A 21,546-nucleotide genomic window follows, 5' to 3' on the forward strand; every position below is an offset into this window, starting at 1 on the left:
AATTTGAACAGCCAGTGTTGGCGGTGCTGAGTGGTGGCGAGTGGTGACGAGTGGTGACTATAGAAACGCCCATCTCGCCGTGACTTCTTCCTCACCTCACCGGATTCTCTCTCTGTCTCGCTCTGTCTTCCCTCTCATTTTTGTTAGACAGGCTAAGGTTTTCAGTATTCTCTCGAAAATCGAGCTATGTTTCTCTACGCGACTACTCCCATTTATTTGGTGTGGGGTTCATAATTACGTTGTGTTTGTCTGTCATTGAATACAAAATAGATTAACAAACCCAACATTGTGACACAGTTCTGTAGCTTGCTTACAGCAACAGCAATATCAGATTGTGAGCGGCAATTGCGACGGGCAAAGCACAAGATTTGGACCTTGTGACGACTGACGAGACACTCCTTTGTTTCTAAAGAATGCTTTGAAAATGGAAACTCTATCTATTTCGCCACGTTTTATTCCATCGGTTCCTCGCTTATCTCCAGCTGTTCCTATTAGTGTCCGTGCCCTTTGCTGCAGAAGCTCAACAGGATTTCTTAACTTGTCTGGCCCCCGCTCGCATCTCTGTACATTGAGGTGCTCAGTTCTATCTGCTCCATCATTAGGTTTCTCTCTCTCTCCATCCATTTTTTTGGGATCATGTCGAAAGAACTCTAGAATATTCAATTTAAAATTTTTAATATGATTTTCTCATTCTGTTCCACAGAAGATGATGGTGCAGTGAAGTTTGTAGAAGCTTCTAAAGATGGAAATTTAGTTCCTCTTTACAGTTGCATATTCTCTGACCACTTGACTCCGGTACTTGCTTACCGATGTTTGGTTAAAGAAGATGATCGAGATGCCCCAAGCTTCTTGTTTGAGTCGGTTGAGCAGGGTTTTGGATCGTCAAATGTTGTAAGCCGCATTCCTTTTTATAAAATTCCTACTCTGCTCTTCATTTTAATTTATTCAGTTTTCAATGAATGTTGTTAGGGACGTTACAGTGTGGTTGGAGCTCAGCCAACAATGGAAATTGTGGCAAAGGAGAATCTCGTTACAATTATGGACCATGAAAAAGGATGTAGGACGGAGGAGTTTGTAGATGATCCAATGGTAATTCCTCGGAGAATCGTGGAGAGTTGGAAACCACAGCTGATTGAAGAACTTCCAGATGCGTTTTGTGGTATGTATGGCGAATGACTTAATGAATCCATAATATAGCTCTATTGCTTTATCACACTAATTAGGATTTTTCCCAATCACTATTAATAGATAATTCATGATTTAATTTAATACTATTGGAAGAATTTATCCCATATAATCGACATATACTGATAATAATATTTGAATAGCATGGGTTTTGCACTATTATGAAGTGGACCATGTATTTTTAGGACTTGCTTCAATTTCTCAGATTCTTACCTTTGGATTGCTATTAGGTTTGTATTATTGAGTCTTCATCAATGCATGTGCCTATGGGGTTTTGTTGTTTGTGCTGTTCGTGTGAAGTTGGGAAACAGTCTTAGGTTGGAGTTGTTGGATTAGCTGTGCCAGGTTTAATGACCTAAATTGTAGGAACGATGTCCTGGTTTTACCTGTGAATCTGAATGTGCAGGTATTAGGTTTTATAGTATGTAGATAAAGAATGAAAACTACAATTAGGTCTGTATGTATAATTGAGGCTTACTAAGATAAACACTCAGCTTCTTGCAAATATATCTGATTATTTGTATTACTATGTAGGTTTCTTTAGTATTATGTAATTATAGTACTAAAGCCAATGGATGTTGCATTAAATTCCGACAACTCCAGTGAGTGAAAATGACTCTATACTACTGAAAGCTTGCCACTGGTCAACTTAAAGTTCCTTGATTAAATAATTGATTGTTGAATGTAAATATTTGATTCATTAGAAGGTTCCATTAGGGATTTAAGAAAATTAACCTGGAGGAATTGGTTTTCAAGAAACTCAAAGGAATGATCATAGGATAAGATTTGAAGACTGGTTAGCTTAGAATGGATTTCCAGGTTCTTGACGTGCTGCTAGGTATATGATTTTTATCTGGCTGCGGTGGCTGCCAGGTTTTTCTATGTAATTTTGAAATTGGTTAGGATTTCTACACCATACATCTCAGGGAATTAAATAATAGTATGAAATCTCAGCTATAGATGCGTGAGGGATTTTAAAGGCTTGCTTGGCTCTCTAATTGGTTCAGCTACTGGCAGGCTTTGTGGAAAAAAAAAAAAAAACCATGTACTCCGTCATGAGTTAGGAAGGAAATCACCCATGCCACATTGATTGATTATATCGACCGTATTATACTAAACTGAGCTGCAATTTAAATTTCTTTCATTACTGTAATATACCAAACTGGCTCTCCAGCAGGCTTTGTGAAAACAAGAAAAGAAAAAAAAAACCATGTACTCCGTCATGGGTTAGGAAGGAAATCACCCACGACACATTAAATGATATTAAATCGACCATAATACTAAACTGAGCTGCAATTTAAATTTCTTTCATTACTGTAATATACCAAACTGAGATACAACTTAAATTTCTTTCATTGGCTGGGAGAAGTTAAAATTTCTTACATCACTCTTTAATACTTGGCCTCTTGCTTTCTTGGACCCACCCCTAATAAATATGACAAACTGATAAAAATCTCGTTAGAAATAAAATAATACCCCACTTTTCTGGTTATCCAGCTTAAACAAGTAAAATACTCAATCTTCACGGCTCAACTAATTGCCCTACCGACCAGAATTCTTCTATTTACCAAACTACTTCATAAATACCTTTTAAGGAGAAATTAGTATGAACAAAAAACTTGTTAAGATTTGTTGGGAGTTGAGTCACGATGGGGGAAGTGTCCCTGTCATGGACTAAGTTGAGTCTGAGTTTACTTTACTTTATATTGGTTTCCTTTTTAGTTTGTAATTTAGGTGTTGTATTCCTACTAGGAATACAATTGCTGTTGGACAGATTTATATAAGTAAAGGCAGGCCACGGTGGAAAGACACACTGAATCCATTGTGGGTTTAGGTATCTCTCTCCCATTGTTCTCTTTCTCTTCTCTCCTCTCTCTTCCACTTGCAGGTACTGACAAGGTTTTAAGTATCTTAACATATCTGTCGATACTAACCATATCTTATTTTTAGGGTAGTCATACGATACTATACGGTACCTATACGATACCTAAAAAAGTATTAACTGTATAGGGTCGATACTTGACCCAATACAGTTGATACTTATAGATACACTTGAATACTTGATTCATCTCTTATAAACTATATAGCTCAATCAATGACTCAAAACACTTACCAAGAGCTCCTGTAAGGCATTGTAAACAATTTTGTTTTGTTTAAATCAACTTGATGCCTTGTTTCTACTGGCAAAAAAACTCTAGTAGTGTTGATTTCATCATCATTTGATACTTAAACAACCTGCAATCAAGGATTGAAACCAGATGAGTGCAAGAACAATTTTTTACCAGAACTTTGATTTTTTTGCTCAAATATTGATTTTTACTGTCCTTTTTTTTTTGGGCAATGGATCATTAGATTAGTAAAAAACAACCTAAATGATGCATCAAACTAGGCTTTTTTTTAAAAAAAAAAAATCAAGCGGCTGTTCGTTCCAAGCTGCGACAGTCTCGAGCTAATTTCTGCTGCCTCTTAGAAATCCATATCAAGGAGCCCAACCATTCCAAAATTCTGCTTTCTCTTGCTCCTGGCTGGTCTTTTCTTGCAAATTACTCCCATCACCCAAATGGTGGAATCTGGATCCTTTGGGACCCTTCAAAAATATCTTTATCTCTCTTGTCTTCCTCCTCCCAGTTTGTTCATCTATCTTTCTCTGACTGCCTGGGCCATCTCTCTTTCTTTTTCACTGTGGTCTATGCCCTCAACAGCCATTCCCTGAGAATCCCTCTGTGGTCTGATCTCCTTTCCATTGCTAGGCAGCTTGGGTCCTACCCGTGGGGCTTAGGAGGTGACTTCAATGTGATTAGATTCAATCATGAAAAGATGGGAGGTGATCATTTGGACTTGGAAGCAATCAACTCCTTCAATGAGTGTATTGAGGATTTGGGTGTTAATGATCTTAGATGGACTAGGTTCCCTCTAACTTGGTGCAACAAAAGAGCAGGTTCAAACAGGATCTCTTGTAAGCTGGACAGGGTCTTGGTCAATGAGGATTGGCTCTCAGCCTTCCCTTCCTCTCATGCAAATTTTGACAACCCAGACATCTCAGACCACTCCCCCATCTCTCTCACCATTCAGCCCTTTCCTTCCTTTAGCCCCAAACCCTTTAAATACTTTGACATGTGGTCCACTCACCCCACGTTTTTTACCCACTATCCTCCAAGCTTGGGAAAAACCTATTACCACCTTCTCCTCTCCTCTCATTGACTTCTCCAGAAAGCTCAAAAATGTTAAGGCTGCTCTCAAAGATTGGAATTCCTCTACTTTTGGAAACATATCTCAGCAGGTTTTGGACTGCAAGGACAGACTTGGTTCTATTCAGCTTAGGCTGCAATTGGATCATTGCAATGAAGCTTTAGCAACTGAAGAAAAAGCTATTTTTCTTGAGCTCTCCTCCTTACTTACTCGAGAAGAGAGCTTCCTGAAACAGAAGTCTAGAATCAAGTGGTTAGAGTTGGGAGACTCAAACTCTGCCTACTTTCACAGATCTCTGAAGGCCAAAGTTAATGCAAACTCTATTGTTCATCTTACAGCTCAGGATGCCTTTATGGTCTCCACTGTGAAAGATATCAAAGCCTTGACTGTTCAGCATTTTAAGGATATCTTCTCCAACTCTTAGTTGGCCTCTCCTCCCATCCCGAATGGTCTGCTCAACAAATTCATCCCTACGGCTCTCCTTGACTCTCTGAGCTCTATTCCAAATGAAGAGGAGATTGTGGCTGCCATTCATTCTCTTAAGGTGTCAGGAGCTCCTGGCCCGGATGGCTTCAATATGGGTTTCTTCTTAGCTACCTGGGATATCATCAAGCAGGATCTCATTGCAGCAATTGTCAGCTTCTTCTACAACACTTATCAGGTCAAAGGTATCAACCACACTTTCCTTTGTCTTATCCCCAAAAAGGATGGTGCTTCTGCTATGAATGATTTCAGGCCCATTGCTCTTTGCAATCTTTTGTACAAATTCATTGCCAAGATCCTTGCTAGGCGGCTCAAGAGTGTTGTGGATATTCTGGTCAGTGACAACCAATCGACTTTCATCCCTGGAAGGCACATCTCGGACAACATCCTTATTTGCCATGACATTGTTAGAGGATTTGAGAGGAAAAGTCATTCCCCTTCTGTTCTCCTGAAGATAGACATCCACAAGGCCTTTGATTCTTTAAGGTGGGATTACATTTGCCAGGTGATGACCAAGATGGGATTCCCCTCTATCTTTGTCAACTGGGTAAAGGCTTGCATCTCTTCCACAATGTTATCTGTGCTTGTTTATGGCAGCCCTGCTGGTTACTTTGATGCCTCTGTGGGAATTAGACAAGGTTGCCCTCTCTCTCCTTATTTGTTCACCTTGGCATTGGAAGCTCTCTCCAGGGAAATTCAAATCTGCGCTGATCAACATCTTATTTCGCCTATGCCCAAGTGCAAAGCCCTCAACTTATCTCACTTGGCCTTTGCGGATGACTTGATGATCTTCTCAAAGGCTTCCCTTGCCTCTTTGGACTCTATTATGCTTTGCTTGCGGCACTTTCATGAGCTATCGGGCCTTCGCATCAACCCTTCAAAGCCTCTCCTGTTCTTTACAGGGGTTCCTAAGCAGAACAAGGCTCCCTTGCTAGAGAGATCTGGGTTTCAAGAAGGTCATCTGCCTGTGAAGTATTTGGGTCTCCCTTTGATCCCTGCCAGGCTTTCAGCTCACCACTATACCCCTATGCTTGACCTCATTCGAAAACGGCTTCAGTTATGGAAAGGCAAGCATCTTTCTTATGCTGGCAGGTTGGTTCTTATCAGATCAGTGTTGGAATCTTCTTATATTTACTGGTCTGGCATCTACGGGCTGCCTCAAACTACTATCAAGTCCTTGGAATCTCTTTTGGCTTCTTTCCTTTGGAAGGGTAACGACAGTTCCAGATTCCTCCATCCCCTTCCCTGGGCTGCTGTGTGTTTGCCGAAGAATGAGGGTGGCTTGGGCATTAGAAGAATCAAGGATGTGAACTTAGCCGGTATCTGCAAATTAATCTGGAAGATTGCTTCAAAGCACAAGAGCATTTGGGTTGACTGGATCTACTCGGGGCCTCTTTGGCATGACTCCATTTGGACGGCTTCCCCGTCTACTGATGCCTCTTGGGTTTGGCGCAAAATCTTAGACTCCCATCACTTGGTCAACCATGTCATCAAATCTCAGATTGGAGATGGGTTCTCTTCCTATCTCTGGCTGGATCAATGGCATCCAAAGGGCCTCCTCCTCCCTCTGGTCACTCCTCGGATCATTTATGCTTCGGGCCTCCACAGACTCTCTATGGTGGCTGACATTCTAGATCAGTCCGGCTGGGCTCCTCCTGCTACTTCCTCTCCGGACCTTATATGCATCTGGAATGACCTCTCCTCCATCACCAGAAAGCCTTCAGGCAGCCAGGACTGTGTAAACTGGTTGGCAAACAACCCTGCTCTCTTCTCCTTAAGATCTGCCTAGGACCTCATTCGGCACAAGGGTCCTCTTGCCTCTTGGAGAATGCTTCTTTGGTTCAAGCATCACATCCCTAGGCACTGCTTCACGGTCTGGCGGATCTTCAACAACTGTCTCCCTACTCAGGCCTTCCTTCTGTATCGCCACATCCCTGTCTCCCCTTCGTGCTGCCTCTGCTGGAACAATGTGGAAGACACTGATCACCTCTTCTTTGAGTGCCCAACTGCGGCAGCAATCTGGAAAGGCATCTTACTAAAATGTTGGCTTGCCCCTAGAAGAATACTTCCTTTCTCCCGGGAATGGATTTGGATCGACATGACATTTGGGGGCCGCTCTTTATGCGACATTGTTGGAAAGCTTGTTTTTTGTGCTACCCTGAAGCACATTTGGATGGAGTGCAATATCAGAAAATGGACCTCCAATTCTAGATCTTACCAACTGATTTGGGATTCCATCTCCTTTGATATTAGGGCGAAGCTATCGTCTGCTCCTCCCTCTTTTTGTTCTGACATCCCAAGGAACAAGCTTATTGTTGTCTCCTGGGGTCTCTCCTCTGTCTCTTTTCTTCCCCCTAGCCCGCTAAGCTGAGGCTTGGGTTTTTTATTTTTTGTTTGGTTGCTCCCCTTGGAGGGCCCTGTTTTCCTTTTTTCTTCTTGGTAATGAATTTCTAGGCTTTTTTTTTTGAATGTATCTAAACCCTAAATCTTTCCCAAACTGAAAATGGCATTTTTTTTCTAAGTATGAAACTTCATCTTTTATACATAATCAATTGAATGCACTTGTCTCGTCGTACTTTGTTCTCCTCTTTATACATGATTTACATATTACTTATTTATAGTGTTTTATACTTCGAAATTGTATTTTGCATGTATCCTAAACATTTCCATGTGTATCTTCTTTAGTGTATCTTGCGTCTCTTCGATATGATACAATATGTCTTAAAATCACCTTTCCGATACGATACCCGATACCGATACTTTAAACCTTGGGTACTGATTCCAGGTTCTGGGTTTGTTACATGCTATTAGAGCGATGAAGAAGAAGAGAAAAAAATTCTGCAAATCTGAGAAGAGAGAAGCTCTCTGCAATTCTTAAAAAAAAAAAGGGTTTCTGCTGTTTCGATCATATCTGTTGCTGCTATCTTGGTTTCATATGGATTTGTATACTGATAAGATTGATGAATGATCGGTGATGAATCATACCTGAAGTTTTCTACTGCTGCTACTGCTATCGACATGTTATTGCCGCTGCTATGATGATTTTCTGCTGTCGTTTGCTTGGGTTTTCTGTCTATAAAGACTTGTTACTGCTGATCTGTGCTCCCTGCGATAGCCTTATTGATTTGCTGCCCTGTGATCTGATTATCAGGTGGTGTTGAATTATTTCTCCTTATGCGATTCAGCAGATGTGTGATATGTTGATCTGGAGTGATGAGGTTGCTTCTCCCAGAAATTAGGTGCCCTGTTTGTGATATTATGCTGGAATCAATTCTAAAGGAGTCGATTGCAGAATATGTTTGCTGCTGCTGCGAAGGATTAAAGTATCAGTATCGCATATTGTATCTGTATCGGTGGGGTGATTTTAAGAGACATATTGTATTGTATCATATCAGAGATACGCATGAAAGTGGTCAAGATATACATGGAAATACACTTTTGGAGCAAAAAATAGTGTAAATTAGCAATATATAACATTTATCATGCATAAACACTAAAATGGAGAGCAACATATAATGATACAAGTGCATTCAATTGAAATTGTTGTAAAGGATGAGGTTTCTTACATGTAGTATAGTCTATTTTATAATGAGACAAGTTCTCTTAGTGATTTAACCAAAAAAATCAAGTTCCTTTGAAAACCTACCTGTTCTGAGAACTTCTCCTTCAATCTCTGATTTCAGCCACTTACATGATTGAAAGAAACGTTTGTTGGTTGAATCTGATTCGTTTTTTATGCTTCAATGTAAATCCCAAGTAAAAAAAAGTGGAAAAAAGAGGTTGAATCTGATTCGTTTTTTTGAAAAATATCATGTATTGGGTGGTCATCTCCACCTTCAGAACTCGTTTCTGAGTTCTGGAATGTGAACACGAGCTTTTAGGGGCCTATATCGCATGTATCGTAACATATCACATTGTATTGTGCTGTATCGGCCGATACGTTAGTGATATGTGCCAATACTTTAAATTTTTATTCAACCCCTTAACATATCGATGAGTATCAATACATATCGGTAGTATTGTATCGTATCACACCGTATCGGCCGATACCGATATGATACTTATCAATACATGATATTCCCCCCCCCCCCAAAAAAAAGAAAAAAGATACGTATCTTACTGTATCGACCGATACGTATCGGTCGATACGATACGATATGGTGCGATACTTTAAACCATTGCTGTCACTGCCCCTTGGAACTTGATTTTATCGCCTCTACTTTCCATGGTTTCCACTGGTTGTTATAGCCTTATAGGTCCAGATCATCGACTCCTCTACCTGGTTCTCGATTGTAGTAGCTGGGGCTTCTTCATGTTGCATGAAGGTCTCGGTTTCTCAAGGAAGAAGACAAACCCCTAATTTGCTGCCTTGGTACAATGGTATTTCCTTGTTTATCGATTACGTGATGAGGTTTCCTAAGATTTCCCCTTGCAATCCCTTTTCTAAGAGAACCTTCACGTGGGTTGGTTCCTTTATTAGTTACTTTATTTTATTCTGTGAGTTTCCCTTTATGCCCTTACTATCTTCCCTTGTTCTCCTTTGTCCATATTCTATAACCTATTACAAGTTTACCCTTTGGCCTAGTTTGTGCTAAAAATTGGTTTTCAACTAAATTAAGTCCATGCCATTCTCTGGGGATTCTCTTTAATCTCCTCGGCCCCAGAGCGATTTATACCTCTGGCCTCCCTAAGGCAGCCCCTCTCTCCTCCCTCATCTCCTCTGGATCTTGGACCCCCCACCCTTCTCTCAACCCTGCCATCATCTCTCAAATCTGGGCAACCCTCCCCCCTTTACAGCCCTCCCCCTCCCCTTGTGCGGATAAGGTTATCTGGCTTCCCTCCCCCAATGGTCTCTTCACCTCCTCTTTAGCCTGGAACCTCTCCAGAGACCCTAGCCCCTCTATCCCCTGGCACAACTTAGTCTGGTTCAAAGGCCATATCCCTCGCCATAGCCTCACTGTTTGGAAAGCCCTCAGACTTTGCCTACCTACCCAAGGCTTCCTCATTCATCACCTTTTCTTCGCCTGCCCCTTCACCTCCACCATTTGGAAAAAGGCCCTGTCCCCGATCTGGCTGTGCAGCAGAAGGACCCGGATATTTGACCCTGAATGGCTCTGGCTGCTCAAGACTTTTCCTGGAAACTCCATTTGTGACACTATTGGGAAGCTTGTTTTAGGCGCTGCTATTCACCATATCTAGATGGAAAGGAACCTCAGGAGATGGACTTCCAACTCTAGATCTTTCGATGTGATTGGGAAAGCCATCTCTTTCGATGTGTCCTCCAAGCTCAGCTGCATCCGTCAGAGAAACTCTATGGACACCCCTAAGAACAGGCATATTTTGATTTGTTGGGGCCTTGATATTGCCCTTTTGCGGCCTTCCTCCTTTGCGTAGGCTGGATTGCTCGCCTCCCCCCTCCCTCTCACCTTTCTTTTCCTCTTTTCTCTTCCTTCTTGTATATTGGCTCTCTTTTCCCTACCCAACCCCCTAGGGGTTTGGTAATATACTTATTTACCAAAAAAAAAAAGTCCATGCCATTCCCTTTTTAGCGTTGAGATATTTACAGTATTACCATTCATTCTCTTTTAACTATCCATTGATCCCTTAAACTTTATGGTTAATTACCGGATTGCCACTATCTATTGTTTTATCATATTTTGAGTATTCTGTAGCTTGGGTGGTCTCTTAAGTATTGGTCAATAATTGGGTTTAAACTTGGGATTGCATGGATTAATTCCTAATTTGCCATTATCTTGCTTTGGTGGCCCATAAGCATGGTTTAAAGTATCGCACCATATCATTTCATCTCGGCCGATATGTATCGGTATTTTAAGGTATCGATACGATACAATGAGGTACATCTCTTCTTTTTTTTTTTGAAAAACATATGGAATCAATCAGTATCACATTGTATCAGCCAATACGGAATGATACGATACGATACAATTGATTTAGGGGTTAAAAAAGTATCGATACATATCGCATCGTATCGACCGATACAGCATGATACAATACAATACATTTCGATATGCACATTAAAAGGCACATGTGACTCGTGATTCTAGAAACCAAAAAGCACCAACAGCACCTGGACGGACAAGTTTTCACCCAAAACTTCAATTTTGTGATAACTTCTTTCAAATTTCATGCATGGGGCTTTGATTAAAGCCCTTGCTGAAATGAATCAAATCAAGGAAACAAACTGCAATATTGCTTATTCATATCGTTTTTGCTCCAAAAGTGTATTTCTATGTGTAACTTGACCATTGTTATGCATATCTGTAACTTGCAATATGTATATCTGATTCGATACGATATGTCTCTTGAAATCACCCCACTGATAAGATACACGATACTTTAGACCCTGCCTATAAGTGAGGACAGATTTTATAGAATTGCCATTGGTCTAGTATATTTGCAAATTTATTGCTTTGGTGGACCGCAGTTCACATCAGTTTGGGATTTGAAAAGTGGTATTTGCATGGAGATAATTTGCTACAGTGAGGGGGGAGATTGGAGCTTATTTTATTGGAGATCATTTGCAACTACTCTTGATTATTGGATTTTTCGTGATGCTCTATTCTTTGAGATGCTAATTGTTGGTCATTATTTGTCCACGTGTAATACTACACGTGAGGGGAGATTGAAGATTATTATTCTTATCTGCTCAAGTCATCAGTCAAAGATGTGTTTGTTCATGTCATATGCTCATCAGTTAAAGATTGTTATTATTTATTTGTTCGTGTCCTCAACAACTATTTTATCTATAGTATTCAGCAACAAAGCATATTTATTTGGTTTACAACAACTTGATGTTGTTTGGTCCCCAACAACCTTATGTTGAGTTATTTGGTCTATAACAACCTTATGTTGTCTGGTTCACAGTTACCTTATGTTGTCTGGCCCCTAGCAACCTGATGTTGTGTTATTTGGTCTACTACAATCTTATGATGTCTGGCCCCCAACAACCTAATGTTGCTACCATGGTTCAAAATCTCTCGATATATCGCCAATATTTCGGTATATTTCAGATATCTCGACACTGCCGAGACAAGATGACCATACGAAATGAAAAAAGTCCAAATTTCAGTATATTTCATGAAATTTCGGTATATTTTGTGAAATTTCATCGAAATTTCAGTGTAGTACTTAAACAATGTGTATTTAACTATTTATACATCAGGGTCCGACTGTATATTGTCAATCAAGGGTGCAAACCCAAAACACCACTTTGAGTTCATTTTTTAGCAATATGAAGGTTTAAATGTGTTTATTTAGCTTAAATAAGGGTGTACATGAAGTATCAGGTCTTAATATGGCAAAAAACCCACCGAGATGGACTGTCGAAAAATGGCAGAAAAAATACCATATTTCGGCGAAATTTCGATAAATTTCGGAGATTTCGGAAATCTCGACCTGCTCAAAATGGCGAGATGAGACAAGATCTTGAACAATGGTTGCTACGTGATTCGCAGTAACCTATATTGCATATCTATATTTTATCTGAGACCTCTATTTGAGGCTCATGATTGAATCTAATCTTTACTAATCAGATCTTGGTTTACAATAACCTATACTGCACTTTTGTCTGCCTTCTTTTGAGAAGAGCTTTTGATTAGTAGTTGTATGCTGCACTTTTATCTGTCTTTTATGAGAAGATTACTACTTACTACCTATCCCCCTTGAGAAGGGATTATAATGTAGTCGTTGGATGTTGCACTTTTATCTTTCTTTGTGAAGATTACTACCAGCTGCCAGCCTTCTTTGAGAAGTGATTTTGATGTTGTTGTTGCTGCTATGATATGGTGAATTGCGGTTGGTGTTCATTACCATTTATTTTGCTCATTACTAATTGGATTTATTCGACACGAAGATTATTCTGTACTGATTCTACTGATTATTTGTGTGCCTATGCTGATATTGCTACCTGAATGAAGTTTTCTGTGTGTTCACTGGCGTCTATGACTACTATAAATGTTCAAGACTGGTACTGCTTTTAATATCTACGTTTGTTGTTCCAGCTAGAGCCTTTTTGATATACATGTACTCCAGCTTGAGGGGGAGTGTTAAGATGTGTTAGGAGTTGAGTCACGATAGGGGGAAGTGTCCCTATCATGGACTAAGTTGAATCTGAGTTTACTTTATATTAGTTTCCTTTTTAGTTTGTGATTAGGTGTTATATTCTTACTAGGAATACAATTGCTATTGAACAGATTTATATAAGTAAAGACAGGCCACGGTGGAAAGACACACTGAATCCATTGTGGGTTTAGGTATCTCTCTCCCATTGTTCACTTTCTCTTCTCTCCTCTCTCTTCCACTTGCAGGTACTGATTCCAGGTTCTGGGTTTGTTACAAGACCTATGACCTAACTCAACCTTCTTTTGTGGTAAGGTTCAATAAATAAGCCGAAGCGGTACTGGACTGTCCAGGACTGCAACTTTATTGATTAAATTCCTCACTTGTTCTTTTATTTTCTCCTTATCTTAGCTGATCAGCTCCCAGATTTGCATCACAAAAGGGATTTGGGGGGGGGGGGGGATCAAGGTTAGACTAAGAGTTTTTTGACTAAAAACAGAGAAAAGCCAGGTTAGAATCATTTTCTGGTAATTGGTTAATACAGACTTTGTAATTATTATGATAGTTGTCTTCTAATCCATAATTATAAGTTTTTTAAATGTTCTATGCAAAACTATCCAAATCGTGCACATAGAAGCTACTCTCATTCTTATGCAAAAATGTCCAAATCGTGCATGTAGAAGCCACTTTGATTCTTTACTGGTTTCAGCCCTAATCAGTGAAAATGTCATGATAGTTCATGTAAATTGTAATTTAGTGCCCTTTTGACCAGGTGGATGGGTGGGTTATTTCTCATATGATACTGTGCGGTACGTGGAGAAGAAAAAGCTTCCATTCTCAAGTGCACCTGAAGATGATAGAAACCTTGCAGATGTTCATCTGGGCCTCTATGATGATGTTATAGTATTTGATCATGTGGAGAAGGTACTCTTGTTTGAGTTGTTTCCCCATTGAAAAACTGTTGCACTCTTCTTTCCAATCCTTAAGCTTTGAACTGTGTAACAGTTCTGAGTTATAGTGAATTGTGCACTCTGTCATTGCCTTGTTTATTTTTCTTTTTGTTGAAGATAAAAATGAACCCTTATTTTTAAACATACCTTTGCCACTGAAAAGCTAGGACACTCCATCAGGGTGAAATGTGCAGTGTCAGACACCATTGTTGGACATGCATATCAGACCTATTGATGTCATTACTGAGACATTTTTTCTTGGCTATATGTGTAAAACAATTATTGTATTTCTCCTTTTTTCTTTTTCCTTAGTTTTTCCATTAGAATAGACGGTTGGGATATTACCTGATTACCAATTGCCAATATACGTAGCCAAGGTTACAATTTAGCAATACATATTTTTCTAAATTACCAAAAATAGTGAGCGTGCTACATAATGGGGTCATTTGGCTACGATTCTTTAATTTTGCCTTTTCAATTTTTGTGGGAAGAAAGTGTGAAGACACAGAAGGAGGTGTAAACAGAGGAGGCAGTCTGGTCCTAAATAATTCCATTGTCGAGGTCGAGCCAACGGCTTCGTCTTCAATGGCACCGGTGAAGGCCATGATTCTGTAATTGGTGTCTGGAGCAGAACCTTAAAAACAAGAAATAAAATCCAAAAATGCACTATATGATCTGTAACAGGTTCAGACACTAACAATACCAGAACAAAAGCGTTGTAAAATGGGGTACAAGGGTATTTATGTCATACTTATGTCATAGGGGTATTTATGTCTTGTACTCATATTCTGGAATGTTCTCCTCTGTATTATAAATAAAGCTGGCCTGTGTCCCATTAGACACAAGTCATTCTATTATTTCAACACGGCATCAGAGCGGGTTAATCAAAGCGCCTAATCTTGGTCCATCTCTCTCCTCTCTCTTTCTCGTTTTTAGCACCTCCACCCAAAACCGAGAAACCTCTCTCTCCTCTTCTCTTGGTTTTGCATCTCCACCACCATCACCCATCTCCATTGCTCTCGGTGGGCTCCTTCTAATCCACTGAGAGCCTTTTTTTCTATCCTTGCTATGCCTCTCATTATGTAAATAACTCAAGGGATTTTTCTCATGTTTTGAGAGGTCTGCGTTTTTTTTCCGTTAACAAAATAGGTTTGTGGAATAATGCTTGAATGATCAATGAGATCAGTCAAGCTCTTTATTTATAATAATAAAAGAGATTACAAGGGGAAACACTATTCACGACACTGTTCACGTGAACAGTATCACAGCCCTAATTACATTTCTACCCTTGCTCATATATACATAAATAAAGAATAAATAAAACACCCAAAAGACCAGAATACCCCCATGGTATTCTGGTGTACATAACTTAACACTCCCCCTCAAGTTGGTGCAAATATATCAATCATGCCCAACTTGACAAGAATGGGATGGAACAATTTCCCAGATAATCCCTTAGTGAAGATATCAGCAACCTGATCAGCAGACTTCACAAAGGGAACACAAATCAACCCTTCTTCCAGCTTTTCCTTTATGAAATGTTTGCCCACTTCAACATGTTTAGTGCGATCATGCTGTACCGGGTTGTGTGCAATGCTAATTGCAGCTTTGTTATTACAGTACAACATCATGGGAAGATGAACAGGAACACCAAGATCTTGTAGCAAGCCTTTCAACCAAAGTAACTCACAAATGCCTTGTGCCATAGCCCGAAACTCGGCTTCAGCACTAGAACGAGCCACCATATTCTGATTCTTGCTACGCCAAGTGACCAAATTGCCTCCTACAAAAGAACAGTACCCAGAGATAGACTTCCGATCTGCAAAACCAGCACAGTCAGCATCGGTATACGCCTCTACCCGTAGGTTACCATTAGGAGACAAAAGAATGCCTTTTCCTGGAGTTGATTTCAAGTAGTGGAGAATCCGAAGAACAGCATCCATGTGAGAAGAATAGGGATCATGCATGAACTGACTCACAGTACTTACAGCAACAACAATATCTGGACGAGTGTGTGAGAGATAAATCAGTTTTCCCACTAGGCGTTGGTACCGGCCTTTATCAACAGGTTCACCCTCCTTTTCTTTGAGACGAAAAGTAGCCTCCATAGGAGTATCTGAAGGGTGACATCCTAACAGACTAGTTTCAGCCAACAAGTCTAGGACATACTTCCTTTGGGAGAGAAAGATGCCTTTAGAAGATCTGTCAACCTTAATCCCAAGAAAGTACCGTAGGGGCCCTAGATCTTTAATCTCGAATTCCTGCCCAAGAAACCTCTTCAACCGGCTGATCTCATCTCCATCATTGCCTGTAACCACAATGTCATCCACATACACTATAGGAAAACAATATCTGGTCGGGTAGCCATTAAATAATTCAGCTTACCCACCAGCCTTCTATACCTCTCAGGATCATCAAGAACATCTCCCTCTTCTGCAGTCAGCTTTATATTGTGATCCATAGGAGAGTTAATAGGCTTAGACCCAAGCATGCCTGTCTCAGTCAGCAAATCCAAAACATACTTCCTCTTTAACAAAAACACTCCCTTTTGAGATTGAGCTACTTCAATTCCCAAAGAAATACTTCAACCTCCCCAAATCCTTAGTTTGGAACTTCTGTTGAAGATAAGACTTAAAATCCACAATGCCTGCTGAATCATCACCAATGATAATAATGTCATCAACATATACGATAAGAAAAATCCTCCCGCACTTGAGTGTCTATAGAAGGAGGAGTGGTCCCACCACACCTAGATAGACCAAACTCATGAACCACCTCAGTAAAATGACCAAACCACGCACGAGGGGACATTTTCAGTCCATATAAAGACTTTCTTAATCGACAAACCATATCAGACTCCCCCTAAACCCGAGAGGTTGCTCCATATACACCTCTTCTTGCAACATACCATGCAAAAAGGCATTCTTGACATCTAGCTGAAACAAAGGCCAATAATGGGAGGCAGCAAGACATATCAAAATACGAACGGAAGCAAGCTTGGCAACTGGAGAGAAAGTATCTAAATAATCAACACCGTACACCTGAGCTTATCCCTTTGCCACAAGCCTCGCTTTCAAACAAGTAAGAGAACCATCAGGATTAACCTTCACTGCATACACCCACCTACAGCCAATAGCCGTCTTACCCTGCGGCCGAGGAACTAGTTCCCAAGTTTGATTCACATCTAAAGTCGATAATTCTTCCGCCATAGCTGTCCTTCAGCCAGGACTAGATAATGCCTCTGCCACAGACTTGAGAAGGGGATAAGACTCAACAGTAGATAAAAAAGAACGATACGGGGAAGATGACCCCGAGTAAGAAGCAAAGTTAGAAATAGAATGTTGGGTACAGCTACGAGTACCTTTTCGTTGAGCAATGGGAATATCAAGATCATAAAAAATAGGTTTAGCAGGAGAAGAACTATCACTAGGATTTGCAGTTGGAGGAGTCATGGCAGTGTCTGTGAGCATAGGGGGGCAGCAGCTACCTTCGGGTGTCGACTGTAAACATTGATAACAGGAGGACGACTAATAGGAGCAGTTGGAGCAGGACCCTGAGGCAAAGAAGACTGAACAATATAGATAGGAAAACCATCATCCAACTCAGAAGCATTAACCAGTTCAGCATGATAAGGGGTAGACTCAAAAAATGACGCATCAGCCGTAACAAAATACTTACGCAAAACATGTGAATAACAACGATATCCTCTCTGGGTACAAGAATAACCAAGAAAAGTAAATTTTATGGCTTTTGGATCCAGCTTGGATAAACCTGGCCGATGGTCATGAGTAAAACACACACACCCAAAAATAAGGGAAGGCAACAAAAGCAATGGCTCTTTAGGAAACAACAAGGAATGAGGAATCCCCCCCCCCTTCAAGATGGATGAGGGCATACTATTAATAAGATAATTGGCGGTCATAATAGCATCAGCCCCCAAAAGGTTTTAGGAACTTGCATCTCAAATAACATAGAACGGGTAACTTCCAACAAATGACGATTTTTCCTTTCTGCCACACCATTTTGTTGAGGTGTGTCAGAATAGGAAGATTGATGAACCATACCATGTTGAACCATAAATGCAGAAAATGGTGCAGAAAAATATTGTTTAGCATTGTCACTATGCAAAACTTTCACGCACACACCAAATTGAGTTCGAATTTCAGAGACAAAAGCACAAAAAATAGAAAACAAATCAGAACGATTTTTCATTAAATAGAACCAAGTAACCCTTGAATGGTCATCAATAAAAGTTACAAAATATTTGAATCCCCAGTTGGAAGTAACAGGACATGGACCCCATACATCAAAATGAACTAAAGAAAAAGGCAAAGCTGAACGCTTATGGACTCTAGGGGGATAACTCACATGATGAAGTTTCCCAAACTGACACAACTCACATTCAAGACTAGAAATTGAAACAAAACTAGGATCTAATTTTTTAAGACTCTCCAGTGAGGGATGACTAAGTCGACAATGAATCTAATGATGAGATGTAGCACTGGAGCAAGCAATCGAACCAGAACCTTCAAGTAAATACAGCCCCCTGACTCCCATCCTCTACCAATCGTCCTCTTCGTAGCATGATCCTGAAAGATACAAGATTCAGGGTAAAATTTTACAGAACAATTTAAAGCATTAGTCAATTTGCTAACAGACATAAGATTAAATGGAAAATTGGGAAGGTAGAGAACAGAAGGTAAGGATAGAGACGCACTAGGAACAACAGTACCAATGCCTTTAACCTTGGCTAAAGATCCATCAGCTAAAGTAACACTGGAAGATGAAGGGGACAAAGAAGAACAGATACCTGACACGTTAAACATGTGATCTGATGCCCCTGAATCAATAATCCAGGGACGAGATGTAGCTGAGAGACACGCAGTGGCATTACCTGTCTGAACCAGAGTAGGAGTGGAAGAAGTGGGCTGTGACATATGGAACTGATTGTACCGGGCAAACTCTTTATCTGTCATGACAACTACCTTACCCTCAGATGGTTGAGACTGAGGGGCTGAATCAATAGTAGTAACTGAGTGAGCAAAATGCTACTGCTGAGCTGGTTTCCCATGGAGCTTCCAATAAAATCTCTGAATATGCCCAGGCTGACCACAATAATGACAATTCCATACAGTACCATCAGAGGTAGTACCAGACTAGCCAAAACCTTGCTGGTTTTGGTCCCTTCCTGTGCCCCGGCCACCTCCATGCCCACAGCCTCCTCCATGACCAATACCACCAGCCCCTTGTTTGTGAGACCAAGGCTGAACTCTCAAGTCATGGTACAAAATTTCGCGATATATCGGCGATATATCGCGAAATTTCGGTAATTTCGGTAGGGCCGAGACGAGATGTGAAGGCGAAACCAAAAAAGACAATTTCGACGATATTTTGTAACATTTCGGCGATATTTCGGTAATATCGCGAAATTTCGGTAATTTCGGTAGGGCCGAGACGAGATGTGAAGGCGAAACCAAAAAAGACAATTTCGACGATATTTCGTAACATTTCGGGACATTTCGGCGATATACCGAAATATCGCGAAATGTTACAAAAGACCTCACGTGATTCATTAAACCATGGTTATAAATACCATATTTCGCCTGACTAACGATCGAAATATCGACCGAGAAGTAGCGGAAGCTGTTTTTGGCCAGCTACACTCGTTTCTTCTTGAAACTATACCGTGGTCCACATATGTCCTTCAAACAGAGAGCAATGGATGTCGACTCCAGCAGGCCATGAGTGGGGTTGAGCCAGGAAGGCACAACAACTATTATTAGCACTTGTGAGTCTTGTCTCTTGTAAGTTGTAAGTTGTGATTTCACTGATTTGTGAACTTGTGAGTTGTGAGTTGTGAGTTGTGACTTTGTGTATTGCCTATTAAAGTATTGACTATTGAGTCATTGACTATTATGGAGTTTATGAGAATATGATTTATGAATTATGTCTTATGAGTTTTATTTAGTTTGTTTAAATTTCTTTTATGTCTTTAACTGCCTAATCAATGTGTATTTAACTATTTATATACATTAGGGTCGGCAACCATATACTGTCAATCAAGGGTGCAAGCCCAAAACACCACTTTGAGTTCATTGTTTTGCAATATGAAGGTTTAAATGTGTTTATTTAGCTTAAATAAGGGTGTCCATGAAGTATCAGCCCTAGATATGGCCAAAAACCCACCGAGATGGACTCCCGAAATATTGCAGAAAAAATGCAATATTTCGGCGAAATTTCGCCATATTTCGGATATCTCGGTAGGCTTGAGATACCGATATATCGCGAAATTTAATACCTTGCTCTCAACAACAGGGGCAAAATCATGAGAGCTATCTCAAGATACCCTAAGCACCTGAGAAAATGTATCGGTGAGAGATGCAATAGTCTAACCCCCAAGAATTTGTGATCTAACCGAATCATATTCTTGTCCAAGGCCTCCCAAAAAACCCATAACTGCCAATTGTTCCCTTTGAATCTGCATTTGCTTGCTGATCATGACCTGTCAACACAAGGCGCACAATTTTCCTCCACTTTTGAAAATTTGTGACCCCTTCAAGTTTCTTCTCCGTGATTCGATTGGAGGACGAGGAAACAACTTCTGTAACCATATTCTGCTTACTATCATCACCCATAGTGAGGCTGGGAACAAACAACCAATTCCACCACTCACCAAAAAATTCAGGAAGCCCCACAGAAAAATCGAGAAACACCACAGACAATCACTGGTAACTACGAATTGTACCAATCAAATATCGCAAAAACCAGTCGAATATGAACATCAACCGAAAGATCACAAGGACCAATTGAATCACCAGAAAATTCTCAGAATAGCAAATCCATCCATTGCTGCTGTTAAATCTCTCAAGAGTCAAGACATCCTTTGCCGCCATCAAATCTCTCAATACATTCCAAAAATAGCCTTCCAAAATCTGCTTCTTTTCTTTTAATATGTAAAAGCAGATTTAATCCATAATCGCAATCCTCAAAACCACAATCAACAAACCAGCAAAAAGGAGGGGTGAAAACACCTCTGTTCTTATAATCGCAAACGTCTGGTTAGGAGAACCAGAAATCGCAGAAAAGAGAAGAAAAGAGAGAAAAGGAGAAGTTCGCACGGCTGTGTACCAGTCCTAATATCCCTGCTCTGATACCATGTAAATAATGAAGGTAAAGAAGAGAAAAGAAGAAAAGAGAAGAAGAAGAAGAGAATGGAACAACAGCCGCAATATTCAATACTCACTATAATGAATGAGATACAAAGGATATACTAGGGATAGGGGCAAATAAGGAAAGAACCAAAACAATAAAAATACTTATCGACCCATAGGGGCTCTTGGTATTAGTGCTAGGCGCTAATCCCGAGACCCACTAATGGGACCCACTCGATACTTCTAATAGGTGTAATATGGCTACATGGTTAGTTCAGTCTTCTTGGTTATTCTGTGATAATGCTATTGTGCCTACTTCATACTATTATAAATGAAGGAGCTAGTGTCATTTTTTACACAAGTCATAATTTCCCAAATCCCAATATGGTATCAGAGCTGAGATCCACCTTGGGATCCTCAATGACTTAGTTCCTCTCTCTCTCTCTCTCTCTCTCCTCCCATCATACCCTAAGCACTACCATCCTCCCTCTTTCTCTCTCTCTTTTCGC

The 21,546-nt window shown here is 40.3% G+C and overlaps 1 protein-coding gene across 2 annotated transcripts in view; it reads left to right on the forward strand.

The window, feature by feature from the left end:
- Positions 1 to 285: 285 nt before the first annotated feature.
- The window catches only part of LOC122643665 (anthranilate synthase alpha subunit 1, chloroplastic-like), a 38,925-nt gene continuing 17,664 nt past the window's right edge, over positions 286 to 21,546 (forward strand). The window contains exons 1-4 of one of the 2 annotated variants that reach the window (XM_043837267.1): positions 286 to 602; positions 704 to 891; positions 970 to 1,159; positions 13,709 to 13,860. In XM_043837267.1, coding sequence (XP_043693202.1) covers positions 425 to 602; positions 704 to 891; positions 970 to 1,159; positions 13,709 to 13,860 — 708 coding nt within the window. In that variant the 5' untranslated portion in view covers positions 286 to 424. The remainder of the gene's footprint in view (positions 603 to 703; positions 892 to 969; positions 1,160 to 13,708; positions 13,861 to 21,546) is intronic. The other variant, XM_043837274.1, reaches the window with a different exon arrangement.

This window comes from Telopea speciosissima, chromosome 1 (genome assembly GCF_018873765.1).
Source record: "Telopea speciosissima isolate NSW1024214 ecotype Mountain lineage chromosome 1, Tspe_v1, whole genome shotgun sequence".
NCBI classification, from domain to species: domain Eukaryota; kingdom Viridiplantae; phylum Streptophyta; class Magnoliopsida; order Proteales; family Proteaceae; genus Telopea; species Telopea speciosissima.